The sequence below is a fragment of the Haplochromis burtoni genome, unplaced genomic scaffold (genome assembly GCF_018398535.1).
Source record: "Haplochromis burtoni strain Fernald_Lab_line unplaced genomic scaffold, NCSU_Asbu1 Contig_227, whole genome shotgun sequence".
NCBI classification, from domain to species: Eukaryota; Metazoa; Chordata; class Actinopteri; order Cichliformes; family Cichlidae; genus Haplochromis; species Haplochromis burtoni.
This window is the reverse complement of record NW_024582588.1, coordinates 629139-643804: the sequence shown is the minus strand read 5'-3', so window position 1 is coordinate 643804 and position 14666 is coordinate 629139. Positions and strand designations below refer to the sequence as shown.

Sequence of the window (14666 nt, the reverse complement as noted above, 5' to 3'; positions counted from 1 at the left end):
TTATTTTGAAAAGTCTCAACAGGATCTTGAGCTTTATTGTGAAAGGTTTATGTGGAAAAATAAACAAGCGGACACGCGATGGTTTTACCGTCGTTGTTGCTAACGACAACGCATAAAAACAGGCGCTTGTCCGTCCGTAGTGTGGTTATATTAAATATAAGAGAAAGAGAGAACTTAAGAAATGAATATAGCCACTACAGTGACCATCAAAACGATGAAAAAAATATTGCCGTAAACAGTTTATTTTGCGACACCACGAAACACGATAGTGTAAAATGAAACGATAGATGTTTTTATATCGTCATCCGATATATATCGTTATATCGAACAGCCCTAAAGAGGGGTCCCTATTTAAATGAACAAGGTGAAGTCTATTAAATAGTTATGATTCAAATCACTGCAACACAGTATCTTTCATTCCTATAGCATGCTCTAATCACTGTAATTAAATACTACAGTCAACAGTGCAATGATCCACTAAGGCCGAGCAGAACATACACAGTCCCAATCAAATGTTTCAAACCACTTGAAAAATGCCAGAAAGTCATATTTTGCATGGTTGGAACCAAGAAGAGCTCCAACATCCAACAAGAAGAAATGAGAGTGAGAAAACGTTTTTTTTGAACATGCAAGTTATTGAAAACAATGCTTAAACTGAAACGGGCTTTTTTACAGCCGATCAAAAAGGAACATTTCTCCAAGCGGCGAACACGCCCGCACGAAGGGTGTCTACTGTCTGGAACTGTTGTCCATTTTTGTAAACTTCCCTTGCCATCCATCCCCAAAGGTTCTCAATTGGATTTAGATCAGGGGAACATGCAGGATGGTCCAAAAGAGTGATGGTATTCTCCTGCAAGAAGTTCCTTGTCCTGCAGGCATTGTGTACTGTAGCATTGTCATGTTGAAAATCCCAATTGTTACCACACAGACAAGGGCCCTCAGTCATGAGGGATGCTCTCTGCAACATCTGGACATAGCCAGTGGCCATTCGCCCCCCCTGCACCTCCTGAAGCTCCATTGTTCCACTGAAAGAAAAAGCACCCCAGGCCATTATGGCACCTCCTCCACTGTGGTGCACGGAAAACATCTCAGGTGGGATCTGCTTGCCATGCCAGTAACGTTGGAAACCATCAGGACCATCAAGGTTAAATTTTTTCACATCAGAGGATAAAACTTTCTTTCACCTTTCAGTGTTTAGTGCTCTCTTTCACTCTCTGGCATTTAATGAGACAAGACCATTTAAGATCTTTAATGTTTTTGAAGCCATTCAGTCTAAGATGCCGTCTGATGATTATGAGGCTGCAGTCGGCACCAGTAATGGCCTTAATTTAGGTCGAGGATTGTCCAGTGTCTTGACAAACAGCCAATTGGATCCTCCAGCTCAGTGCTGGTGAGGGTTTCTTGGGTCTTCCACTTGACCTTTTTGTTCCTATAACCATCAGGATCATTTAAGAAATTCCAAATGACTGTCTGACTGCGTCCCGCCTCAGCAGCAATGGCACGCTGCGAGAGACCCTGCTTATGCAGTTCAAAAACCTGACCACGGTCCAAAAGGGAACGTTTTTTTGCCTTTGCCATCAGAACATCCTGACATTGTGACTACTTGACAGAAGATGACAATGAATTCACGTTTTTGCATAGAGTTTGCCTCTTAAAGGCATGTGGTCCTAAATTTTTGATCAGTTATAAAACAGCCTGTTTCAATTTAAGCGTTGTTTTCGATAAATTGCATGCTCCAAAAAATGTTTTGTCTCACTCCCATTTCTTCTTGTTGCATATTGAAGCTCTACTTGGAACCTTGTTAAGATCCAACCATGCAAAAAATGATTTTTTTTTCAAGTGGTCTTAAACTTTTAATCAGGACTGTATATACTGAGGAGATTGGGACAGCAGGTGGAGCAGAAGTAACAATATTATTAATGGTGTCAAATAACGCCATAGGATTACCTGTTCTATTTGTAACCAAGTGTGAGAAACAGTCAGCCCGTGCATCTCTAACTGAACTGTTGAAAGAAAAGATGAAAAGATCCTTTTACTGAAGGGGATGAATACAAACCGAATTTTTCTTCACTAGTGCTCACCTTTTCCACAAGAACACTTTAAGAGGCGTATGGTGTTTATCTAATTTATCCAAGGTGACAACTTGGAAACAGGAGCTAATCATCTATGTGAATGTTAATATTTCCATCTGTAAGCAATCCTAAACGGCTTAATAGTGGAGAATAATAAATCGCTAAACTTCTTTAAAAACAAACCATTTGGGTTAGGTTGACGATCCACCTGCACAATAAAACAGATTCTTATTCCCGACTCCTGCATGCACCAAGGAGGGCACTGCTGAGGATGCCAAATAAGGATTCAGGCACAAAATATCAAAACAGGAGGATGAGGTATCTTGACCCATCAGATAGCATGGATAAAGACGTTCATAAACTAAGGCAGACAGCATGCTGGAATCCCGGATAAAACCAGAGTTAAGGTAGCTGCTCTGTACTGTGTTAGCAAATGGCATTAAAGAAGATAATAGGAGGAATTATACCCTTAAGTTTAGTTACAGCGCTATCGGCTGTATTTAAAAGTATTCCCAACTGCTGTGTGATCCATTATTGTAAATTTTATTGTTGTTAGGAAATGATCGAAGGGTTTTCAATGAATACTTTTAAATGTTCGGTTTCCATGCCATATCTCAGAACTAGATGGAGAGTGTGGTTAACATTGTTGTGGGTTCTTTTACATTTTGAGAGAAGCTAATTGAGTCTAATAATAGATTAAATGCTGTGTTGAGGCTGTCAAAATCATCCACAACAATTATTTTATTTGAACTGAGCACTAAGTCAGATAACAAGTCTGATAAACCTCTGAGTAAGGGCCAAGGGGACAATAGAGAAACAACAAATAAAACTGGTTTGTTATTTTACCAGTTGGGTCGTAACTTTATTTGCTTAATTTACTATCTTCAGCGCTTCTATTTGTTCTACAGGCATCAAGTACATGAGAAGGAGGAATTCAAAGCCTTAAAGACCCTCAACATTTTCTACCAGGCAGGAACCTCAAAGATTGGAAATCCAGTGTTCTACTATGTCGCCCGCAGGTAGGACTTGGCTTTACTTATTTCTCAATTTAGTAAACTGACAAAATAATAGATAAGAGTGCATTTGTTGTTAGAGACTTTGGTTCATTTTAAATTGCTGTCAAGCCGAAAATGAAATGATGTGGAGGTTTCAAATTAGTCAGGACAGAGCTATTCTGTAAAGATATATTGTATCTGTCAGAATGTGTGCTGGCAAGTTGGATGAATTATTTCTAGATTAGCCACTAACCACACATCCTGTGTATGGTGTTAGTGTGTGATGTTTCCTGGATACCAGTATGCACCTATCAACAGTAGTTGAGACAGTATCTGCTTCAAACAGATTGGTTTTTGGTTTTTAAAAATAGGACCCTGTTGTGTCAGTTCTGTGTACGATTGGTGCCTGAGCACGCAATGCAAAAACCATTTTGTATCTGCTTATTTGAGTGTCCCAAAGCATTCACAGTATTGACATCCAAATCTTTATTATTATTGAGTGTGCCAGTACAATAGTACTGAGGCATTGTCTAAGGAGCTTGGGAAAAAAGGTTCTGGACTTCTTTAAGTTTTCTTGAAGACGTTTCACCTCTCATCCTAGAAGCTTATTCAGTTCTAAGCGCAATTGTTGGAGAGTCCCAGTATTGAGGCATTTCCGAAAGTTGATTCAGTTCATCTGGACGTAGCACTTTCAGTGGGAGAAATGTTTCGTCATTCATCCAAGTGACTTCTTCAGTCTCAGCTGACTGCAGGTTTCCCCACCCTTATGAACATACATTTGCATGATGAATGAAACTAGCACCACTGGCGAACAATGGGCTGACAGGTCAGTTTCTTGATCATTAATATGCAAATTGTCATGACCATTGATCAACCACCTATCAAAGGCCATTGGTCAACTGCTATTGATCACTGAGGAATGACCATTGATCAATGGTTATGAGTACCATTCAGAGAGAGTGGGAAGTGGCTGCAGTTCTTCTAAGATTTTGAGATTTTCATCAGTAATGGGGGACATTTAAAAGTTGATGTGCAGCATAAACCTTACCAAGCCTTCCTAATTTTTTGGAATCTCCTTATCTGGATGATTGAGCATGCATCAAGAAATACTGTATATTATTTGTCTGATTTATTATTCTGATTATTATTATTTAGTGTGCCAATGCAATAGCATCCGAGAATTATTATTCTTATTATTTTATGGTTGGATATTATTATTATTTGTCAGATTTATTATTCTAGTTATTATGAGTGTGCCAGTAGCATTGCATTGAAGCGCCCTTATTTATTATTAATATTATTATTGAGTGTGACAATGCAAAAGCAGTGAGGCACAACTATTATTTTGCATATTTATCCATCATTGTTTATTTGTTGTTATTATTAATCAGATTTAACGTTGATTGTTGCAAAGCAGCGATCCCAAAATGTATTATTTTAGTCGCCATTTGCTGTACGTAATAATACTCCGTGTTGCAGGTTGAAGTTGTTTAATGTTAAGGAGTTGTCATGAAGCCTTTATTTTTGTCTTTCTAAGTGTCTAACTTTGCAATAACATACAATAATATACAGTATGGTTAACAACACATTAATTTTACAATATCCAACAACTTTATTAGATGCAGCTGTTTTCACTTTACAGGAACAAGAGTAATATGGGTACCACAAACAGATGTCTCAATTTAAAAATCTCTGCCACATTATTATATACACTTGTTTTCACACTACAGCAAGAACCTATGTGTAATGATATTACAGTCATTTTACATACAGTCGAAGGACATATGCACATATCAAAAACACATCAATTTTAAAATGTCTGCCACTTTTTTTTAGTAAATCTGTTTTCACTGAGTGAAGTGATTTCCAACTTTTTAGTGCCACCAGCAGCAAAGAAATACATGACCGTTCTCTCAAAGCAAATGCTTTGATTTTTCTCTGAGCTACTTGTTATTGATCTGCATACACTGCAATAGAACAAAAATGTTTTTCTGGTGAAAAACAATCGTGATAAACATGTCTGTTGAATTGTTTTGGTGGTACAATCAGTGCACTTTAATTCCAATTTCACAACTTTGTAGTGAGCTGTGAGAATACTATTTAGCTTAAACTGTACACTATGCTGATAATCATGGTGTTTCACTGGAATCCACTGGAATCGCTGGATTCTTTTTTGGATTGCCCCCTAAACCTAATACCTGGTTGACTGCAGTAGAGTGTTTGAAATAACTGGCAATGAGTCTTTGAATTCTGGCCAACTCATCTTTGCAGAATTGTTGTAATTCAACCACGTGGGGGCTTTTTAAGGTCATGCCACAGAATTCAATTCTGTTTTTTTTTTTAATGTTTTATATAGCGCTAAATCACAACAACAGTCGCCTCAAGGCGCTCAGATTGGATTTAGGTCAGGACTTTGACTAGGCCACTCCAAAGTCTTCATTTTGTTTTTTTAAGCCATTCAGAGGTGGACTTCCTGGTGTGTTTTGGATCATTGTCCTGCTGCAGAACCCAAGTGCACTTCAGCTTGAGGTCACAAACAGATGATCGGACATTCTTCTTCAGGATGTGTTGGTAGAAAGCAAGATTCGTGGTGCCATATAACACAGCAAGTCTTCCATGTGCTAAGGCAGCAAAATAGCCCCAGACCATCACACTACCACCACCCTATTTTAACAGCATGATGATCCTTTTCTGAAATCCTGTGTTAGTTTTACACCAGATGTAATGGGACTCAAACCTTCCAAAGGTACAACTTTTGTCTTTGTCAGTATAGAGAATACAGTCATCAACATGTTTTCTGGTAAAACTGTGATGACCTTCTATGTTCCTTTTGCACAGCAATGGTTTTCATCTTGGAGCTCTGCCATGAAGGCCATTTTTGCCCAATTTGTCATGAACATTGATGTTAGCCCTGCAGTTCTTTGGATGTTGTGCTGGCGTGTTTTGTGACCTCTTGGATGAGTCCTCGCTTCGTTCTTAAGGTTATTTTGGTCAGCAATTCACTCCTTGGAAGGTTCACCACTGTTCTATGTTTTTGCCTTTTGTGGATAATGGTGCTCACTGGAAGTCCCACAGCTCTAGAAATGGCTTTATAATCATTTCCAGACTGAGGGATCTCAATTACTTTTTCTCATTTGTTCCTGGGTTTCCTTGGCTCGTGACATGATGTATGGCTTTTGAGGATCTTTTTGGTCTACTCCACTTTGTCAGGCAGGTCCTATTTAAATTTCTTGATTGAAGTGTATCAGTAATCAGGGCTAGGTGTGACTAGAGAAATTGAACTCAGCTTTCCAAAGTTAATTTATGTTATAATGGGGCAGGGGAGGGATCACCTTTGCACACAAGGCCATCTATGTTTGGATTTGTTTCCCCCGAATAATAAACACCTTCATTTAGAAACGGCAGTTTCCATTTTTATAAGCCATTTTTTACAAACCGCTTCTCTCAAAGACATGACAGACACAGGGGTGCTCACCCCCTTGCTCATTTGAATATCATTTGTTGATTGGTTGGAATCTCCTCTCTGTCTTTGTGTAATAACACCCAGGGATGGGATTAATGAAGGATTTAGGAATTTCGATTCCATTATTGATATCACTTATTTTTTTGATTCCTTATCGGTTGTCACTGGCAGATTAATTGCATGCTGTGGGTCAAATGTTTGTGCATGTTTGTTGGGGTATTTTCCCTCTTTGTTGTGATCAGTGTTGAGTCGTTATTTTAAAAAGTCAGTGTTACACATACAGAACACTTTTTTCAAAGTAATGCAGTAAGTTACTTAATTACTCCTCTGAAAAAGTAATTTGTTATACTACTTGTTACATCACATGGTGGAGAGTCCCAGATTTTGAGCCCTGGTGGGAGTTAGAGTTGTTGAGCACTGTTGATCATGTGCTTCATCGCATGAGCCAAAGTGTGAAAAGGGTGTGGATCATTATCATCAGAGGTTTTGGGTAAAAACCATTGTGAGACCTTGCCTCACCCTATCATGTGACTTATTGAGATCAACTGACACAAGACGTGAGTGGGCGTTAAAGCATCTGGGAAGGGATCTCAAACTGGATTATAAGTGGCAGACCAGGTGGTGTGATAAGCAACCCCCTCTGTTCAAGGATGGTCGTTCACAGTGGACATAGATGGCTTCTTTCAAACCATCTGTCCTCTTTGTCCACAATGTGAACATTGGCATCCTGGACATTGAGAAGAATGGACACCTCAACATTGAAGTTTACCGGAAGCCCACACACAGCCTGGTACCTACTCTTTGACTCCAACCACCCTCTGGAACTAGAAGTGATCCAGCAATATTGGTCAGAAAATGTTCCCTCTAAGGCAGAAGGGAAAGAAAAGGAACACACACATGTAAAGAAAGCTCTTAAAACATGTTTTTATCCCAACATGGACTTTAATCAAATCAGCAAAGATGCACAGTAAACAAGGTCAGACACCAAATAGGGAGAAACAGAATGACAAACAGAACAAAAATGTCATCCCTTATGTAGCCAGTTTATCAAAGAAACTGACGCACACTCTGACAAAAACTTGTTTGTCCCAAAGACAAACTAAACAACAGACCTCTACATTCGACAAACCCAACAGCCACTTCATAAACGTATGGCACAACATAGAAGAGCCACCTCGACCAGACAAGACTCAAATGTACATCTGCATCTAAAGGATAAAGGCCACTCTTTTGAGGATGCCAATGTAAACCGTTTTTGGTAGCTATTCGTCACATAGTTTTTGCAACATTCTCAACAAATTTTTCCCATTCATTTGAATGGAAGAGCATCTGAAAAAGAGCACCAAGCCAGGCCACTTTGGAGCCTTCCTGCTCAGCCATACTTTATCGCAGACACATCATCCAAACTTTATACAGGTCACAAGGTTGTCCATCACATTTTACACACAGTACAAACATGAAAGTTAGGTATTTTGTACTTGAGAAGTTGTTGCTGCTCACAATTAAATAATGCTTGCGATACAACTTGTAGGTTTCTCTTGGTAAAATGTTGTTTGAGACTCAAATTCCTGTTTGCGTTCCTCTTTCAGTTTCACAAGTGGAATTTGCAGTCCTGCAAATATCTTCATTCGCATACATTTTTCAGTCTGGCACAGGGGTGAAGAGGGGTTTTCACCCACCCAAGACACACTCCCATGCAGTCCTCCCATGCAGATGAGACTGCTGAAAGTTGATTGGTTGACCAGTGGCCTGGAATAGAGAAGGAAGCAATAGCGATAGTCGAGTTCACTCGGAACAGAAGAACTGGGGGGAAAAAAAACTTCAGAAATTAAAAAATACAGCATGAAACGCACAGTTGCCGTAGTGCACACTTTTCACTATGTTTAACACTCGATCTCACTTGAGCTCTTTATATGTTATAGCTTCACTCTCCTTTGCGGCTGGCTGACTCACCAACAGCAACAACATGAGCAAAACTGTCTCACAGATTGGCTCACATGCTTTAAACACTGCTTCCGTCTGACAACAGACTCTCTGCAGGCAGTTGGGCAGTCCCCATAGTGGAACGGGAGGAGAACATGCTCACGTGTGTGTATTACACACTGTCCTATTGCTAGTCTTTAACTGGTAAATTGGAAAGCATTTTGTATTTAGAACAGCACTGTTCTAAATGCCTTGGTAGGACCAAAACAGCACAATAGCATTGATTAGGAATCAACTAATAAATGAACCCAGCAGCATGTGTTCAAGCAATAATCTAAATGTTTACCTCTGACATTTTTCTTTGTGTACAGGATTTTAAGAGATATTGTCATGATGATAACAACAGTTGCAACAGTTTTTATACGGCAAATGAAAATGGAACTGCTACATACAGGAAATTACTTATAGATTTAGTGTCCACAAGATTCTAATAACTGTTACACTATGTGTATTGTAGTTTAGAAGGTGGTGAGTGCAGTTGTCATGACTATAACAGACAGAATGACTGTTTGTTGAGTTTTGATGTCCAGTTTGCAGCCTTCATTATATAAACGAGTTAGTGTAGGCTTATTGGTTAAAGACCTTGGATGTTCTGTTGTGCTTGTGTGTGAAGAAAAACTATCCATACTTGTTGAAGATGTCCAGATGTGATCCCCAGATTCATTCATACCTGCTTTGCCCTGATACATTCCACTGTCAACAAGTGGAGACTTCGCCTGATAGTTAGGTGTGTTCTCTACAGTCCTTGGGGGCAATTGAACATCCTGCCCTTCACTTCTGTTGTTAACCCAGAGTGGTGGCTCCGTAAACCGAGCTGAGTGCCTTTCCCTTCCGGTTACCGGTAAATGGGATTGCCCACAGATGGGTCTTGTATAACAGGGGCACCCCAAAACGGTTGCACGGGTTTTCTCTGACCATCTAAGGAGCTTTGTTATGTGTTCTTCTTCTTCACAAGCCCAGGGGTTATCCCCAAGAGTAATAATCTCCAGTCCTATTAGGTCATCAAAGATTCCCTCAGACAGCCAGGTGAAGCGGTTAGCATGCAAATAAAACTGGGCCAGTCGGGGCAGTCGATCCAACGATCCGGGCAGGATCTGCAACAGATAGTTATGTGACAAGTCAATGATCTCCAGATTGTGTGGCATGTTTGTGGGCACTGTCCAAAACCTGTTATGACTGAGGTTAAGAGACTGTAGACTCAACAGTGTGTTATTGATAAAGACCACTCTCTCTAGCTCATTATCTGATAGATCCAGTACTTTCAGGTTCCAGTGGTAGGCTGTGTCATTTTTGTCTAGAGAGCGTAGATGGTTCCCTGCTGCTCGAATGTCCCACAGAGACCGTGGCAGGGCAGGGGGGAGACTCTCCAGGCGGTTGTAGGACAGATCCAGGGTGCGCAGATGGGCATAGTGGCTGAGCTGGTTGTCCACACCGTGCAAGCTGCCAAAAGAATGTCATATTTAATCGTCATATTTATCACCATCATAATTGTAATAGAATGGTAATATTGCTAATTGCATTGGTGAATAATCAAATGGCTAAAAAAGCTAAAGCATGAATGTTTGCTAGTGTAAAAACACTCTGAGTGCTTAGAAGGATTAGAGAAGCGCTTACCGTAATAAATATCAGTTGATACCATATAGCATGATTATAAGCACAGAAGTATGACAGGAGTCTGAATATTGGGATCTTGTAAAAGCCTTGATCATCTGGAGTTAAGAAAAACTACTCATACTGCGTTCATATTGAACACCTTTAAGACAAAGGAAATGATAGTAGATTACCAAAGATACAGGCCTCCTTTCCAGCCTGTGAAAGTTTGTGGCTTGGACATAGAGATGGTAACAAAATATAAATATCTAGGTTTACACCTATACAACAAACTAAACTGGTCCTGAATACAGGAGCCATCTCTCTCTTTTTTTTTTTTTAAAGGAAACTAAGTTCTCTTGAAATCTGCAGTAAATTGCTGCAGATGTTCTTTCAGTCTGTGGCACTAACTGTTCTATGCTGCACACTTCTACTGGGAAGCCAGTGTCAGAAACAAGGATGCATGAAGACTGGACCTACTAGTGTAAGCTGTAATTGCTGTAATTTGAGCCATACGGGGGGAGATGGTGGAAAGATGCATACTAAATCCATTAGAAGCCATTCTGAATAATTTTGATCACCCACTTTACAAAATCTTTATGGAACAAAAAAACGGATATCAGTTTTTTCATCTCATATAAGTAGCAGATGAGTGATGTCAGATATATGAGCTCAATCAACAATCAAGTTATTCCTATTCTGTTATGAACAGTTGCTATTAGTTCCAAGTTCATTTTTAGAAGTTCCTTAAAGGCTTTTAAAGACTTGTGAGTGTGTATGTAAAAATCTATTATTATTAATTTACAAGTTCAGGACGCTTATCTGGGACAGCTATATATTTTAACAGTCAGATCCTCTAGTTAAGTAAATTTCTGCTTAACCATATGCTACTTATTCTGTTACCTGTTACATGCACATGTATCTAAAAGTGAGTCATGTAATATAATGTCTAAAAGTGGAGCATTTGAGAGGTGCAGGAGCTTACCTGTTAAAAGAAAGGTTGAGAAAGCGAATGTTATGCTGCAGACCAGGCGGTAACTTGGTCAGGCCTCGTGAAGAGCAGTCCACAACACGATGGCCTCCACTGCAGGAGCAGGCAGCGGGGCAGATGGACAGCACCCAGCCTCCCAGCAGTCCACACAGCAGCAAGAGGAGTAGGTAGAGCACAGATGCAGAGCATACAGGCATGCTTAGAGCTCTAGAAGTGAGACAAGTTTTTAAAGTAGTAGGTTAGATATCAAGCTGGCTAGTTCTAGCACATGAAATTTCGTAATATTTAAACTTTAAATTAATACTTCCATTGTTTCAAATATTCTATATTTCTCTGTAAGAATCTGACGGAAATTTCAGATTATTTACTGAAATTAGATTTTTTTTGCTGACGTAGTCCAGATATCTTTGGCAAGTGTACTGACAGAATATATTTTAAGTGAATTTTTTTTTAAATGCAGTTACTATAGCTCAGGAGGTAGGGCAAGATGTCTACTAATCTGAAGGTGGGTGGTTTGATCCCTGCTCCCGTCTGCGTGCCACATATACATAACTCCAAGTTGCTCTTCTATGCATCCACTGGACTATGAACAGGTATAACCGTTAGAAAGCAAGAGCTGTTGTAGGAAAAGCATAAAATGCTTTTATTATTGTGTGAATGAGGCAAGTTGTATAAAGCGCTTTGACTACTCAGGTACGGTAGAAAAGCAATATATGAGAACCAGTCCATGTAACTTTATGTACTTCTGATGTGATAGGAAGTAGGTATACATGAATCAAGTTGATGTAACAGTATTATTTTTTGTATGCTTGTGACAGGGCTGGGCTGCAGTCGCATCCCATGTTTATGGAGAACACTGTGCTTAATCACCATCAGTCTTTTGTTGATTGTGTGTAGGTATTTCAGTTAGAAAATCTTTTTTTTTGGGGGGGGGGGTCGAATGCATTATATGTCAAAAGGCAAGTGAATAATTGTCCTAAAAGATTTTAACTTGAGTATTGACCAAAATAATCATGAATATGATTGTGATGCAATCTACAGTGCATATGATACAATAATATAGCAGAATGACACCAAGTTTCACTGTAGCTCAGAGGTGTTTGAAGGTTGTAATCATAGATCATTGTACATAGCTCATTAGAGAAGATCCATATTAACTGTATACTATATTAGTCACAGTTCTATGTGACAAAACTATAAATACAAATATCAATAGAAACCATAATTTCATTAAAAATATTAAAAACACAAACCTAAAGTGCATTTTTACTGAGTGGCCCTCCATCATATATTGGATTCCTAAATGTGACTCTTTGGTCTTGTCTTTGAGAACTTTTAACTGTGGCCCACCAGTTAACATTTTCAGCATTTTGGCATTTTATCTTCAAATTGAGTCCTTAGCAGCCTTTAATCTTGCCTTCAGAGATCAATTTTAATGTCTTGTCAATTCAGACTGCTCTTCTGACCAAAACAGTCATTGAGCCAAGTCAGTAACATTATTGTTATGTAATATCATTGGTGGTGTTTAAGAAAATTAATTACTAACAAATAGCATTAAATGTAAGTGAATGACTGCAGAAATGGCACGTGCATTGTGAATTCACCACTTAAACTCATCAGACTCTCTTCTCAGTACTGTTGCCATACTGAAGTAGGGTGGTTTTAAGTAGCAACCAGCTTGAAGATGTGCCAGTAGGACATGCGCTCAGAATGCTGCAGTGACATTCAGTTCATTCAAGCCAATCAACTGTGTTTCCACAACTGCAGTTCATATTCTGATCTAAAGACTACTCGATCACAAGCACTGAATATGATAAATATATTCTGGAAATTTCTTCAAGGTGTCGCTTTATGTGCTTGATGATAGCAGTTGCCACTGCTATGACTGTGCTTTACGTTGCTAGCTTCTATATTTAAGTACTATAATGTGACTTTGTCAATGCCTCCATGGAATAGTAAAAGAAAAAAATCTGCATAGCGACAGAGCACAGACTAGCTTTATCATGAGCCAGCACTACATTACATTAATTTACTGCAGCCATCATGTGCATGTGGATCTCCCCATTTAAAATCACTCACCTTATGCTTTCTAGTGTCTGTTTATCATCTTTCCTTTTTTCTTCTCGTTTCCTCCTCAAGCTCTTGTTGTGTCCTTTCTTTGTGCTTCTCTTTGCTGCTCAAGAGTCTCAGATTCCTGTTTCTGGTTGTTGTGTGGCAGTATACAATACTACCTTCTGTCGCTGGTGCTGTATCCTGTTTACTGCTCTGCAGGCTCCTGATGCAGCTGGAGCTCCAGGTTAGGGAGGAGAGAGAATTGCAGCAGCAAGCCAAGCCTACTGCTGATGAAGCAAGCAATAACTCGACGTGTGTGTGTGTTTGTGTGTGCATATATATACCGTGTCACGGTTCGATATTTTTTCAATACAAAAAAATGTTCATGCCTTTTTAATTTGTCATTTATTAAAATTAGAAAAAAATATATTTAACTCAAAAGTACAGTTTTTAAATTTAATGTTGCTGAAACAACAAAGTAATAAAAAAATAAATCTAATCTATCTGATCGAGGAATCGCTCATCTTTGGAAAAGAGAGTTTATTACAGAGAAATGGCTCTTTCCAAAATAAAAGCTATACTATCCGCTTCTTCTGGGCTATATTCTCAGCAGCATATTAAACATATCAGGTCCCCATAAGGAGAATCATGTGCTAACAGCTGTCTAAATGACTCGGGTAAAGTTTGTAGCATGCATGCTTGTTGTTTTTGTCTGTTTCCACTTGTCTTTGCACTAGGATGATATCGGCGTAAATGTGCAGTCATATTAGTTGTATTCCCACTAGTGCTGTCAGCGTTAATCTCGTTAAAATGACGTTAATGCCATAACGCGGCAAATCTCTGTTAACGAGTTACCGGGGATCGCCCCGTGCGTGGGGCTGGACGGCGTCAGCACGTTAACAAGCTAACTGTGCTAACGCACTAGTTCCCACCAATTGAGCATTGTGTGGCACATCCGACATACTGTTTTACTTTAGTCCATGACGCGCTTACCTTCAGGGTCATACATTACATGAAAACCAAAATAGTTCCAAACGCCAGATCTGAATGAGGGTGGGGGAGGTTCAATTTCGGGTAGCGTTGAGGCAGTTGCCATGTTGCAACGAGCTTAGCTTCTGTCTTGCTAGCTTGCGCTGCGCTCAGTGGCTCTGCACTCGACAGTGCAGCCTAGGCGGAGTAGTCGAACGCAGATCCACTGAGCTGTCAACACAGACAGCATCGTCAGAAGAAAAGTTGATAAAATTTTGTACTGTTCGATACATATGCGTACCGAACCGAAAGCACTGTATCGAACGGTTCAATATCGATACGAGTATCGTTGCACCCCTAATAAATAAATAAATAAATAAATATATATTAGGGGTGCAACGATACACAAAATTCACGGTTCGGTTCGGTTCGATACTCTGGTGTCACGGTTCGATATTTTTTCGATACAAAAAAATGTTCATGCATTTTTAATTTGTCATTTATTAAAATTATAAATATATATTTTAACTCAAAAGTACAGTTTTTAAATT

General features: G+C 39.3%; 2 protein-coding genes across 3 annotated transcripts in view; one reads left to right on the top strand and one right to left on the bottom strand.

Annotated features, from left to right (window-relative positions):
- The window catches only part of nf1a (neurofibromin 1a), a 133738-nt gene that overhangs the window by 84607 nt on the left and 34465 nt on the right, over window positions 1-14666 (top strand). For both annotated transcript variants that reach the window (XM_005937135.2, XM_005937134.2), the window contains exon 35: window positions 2981-3091. In XM_005937135.2, coding sequence (XP_005937197.1) covers window positions 2981-3091 — 111 coding nt within the window. The remainder of the gene's footprint in view (window positions 1-2980; window positions 3092-14666) is intronic.
- On the bottom strand, window positions 5502-13532 carry omgb (oligodendrocyte myelin glycoprotein b). The gene is made up of 3 exons (XM_014338356.2): window positions 13174-13532; window positions 11089-11301; window positions 5502-9953 (listed from the first exon to the last, which is right to left on the bottom strand). The coding sequence occupies exons 2-3, from the start codon at window positions 11289-11291 to the stop codon at window positions 8972-8974; spliced, it is 1185 nt and encodes a 394-aa protein (XP_014193842.1). The 5' UTR covers window positions 11292-11301; window positions 13174-13532; the 3' UTR covers window positions 5502-8971.

Bases quoted from the DNA above. Each gene is read 5' to 3' on its own strand.
- omgb (XM_014338356.2), bottom strand. From the start codon at position 11,291: ATGCCTGTATGCTCTGCATCTGTGCTCTACCTACTCCTCTTGCTGCTG. The intron at 9,954-11,088 runs GTAAGCTCCTGC...TTCTTTTGGCAG, and splicing joins CTCAACCTTTCTTTTAACAG to CTTGCACGGTGTGGACAACC.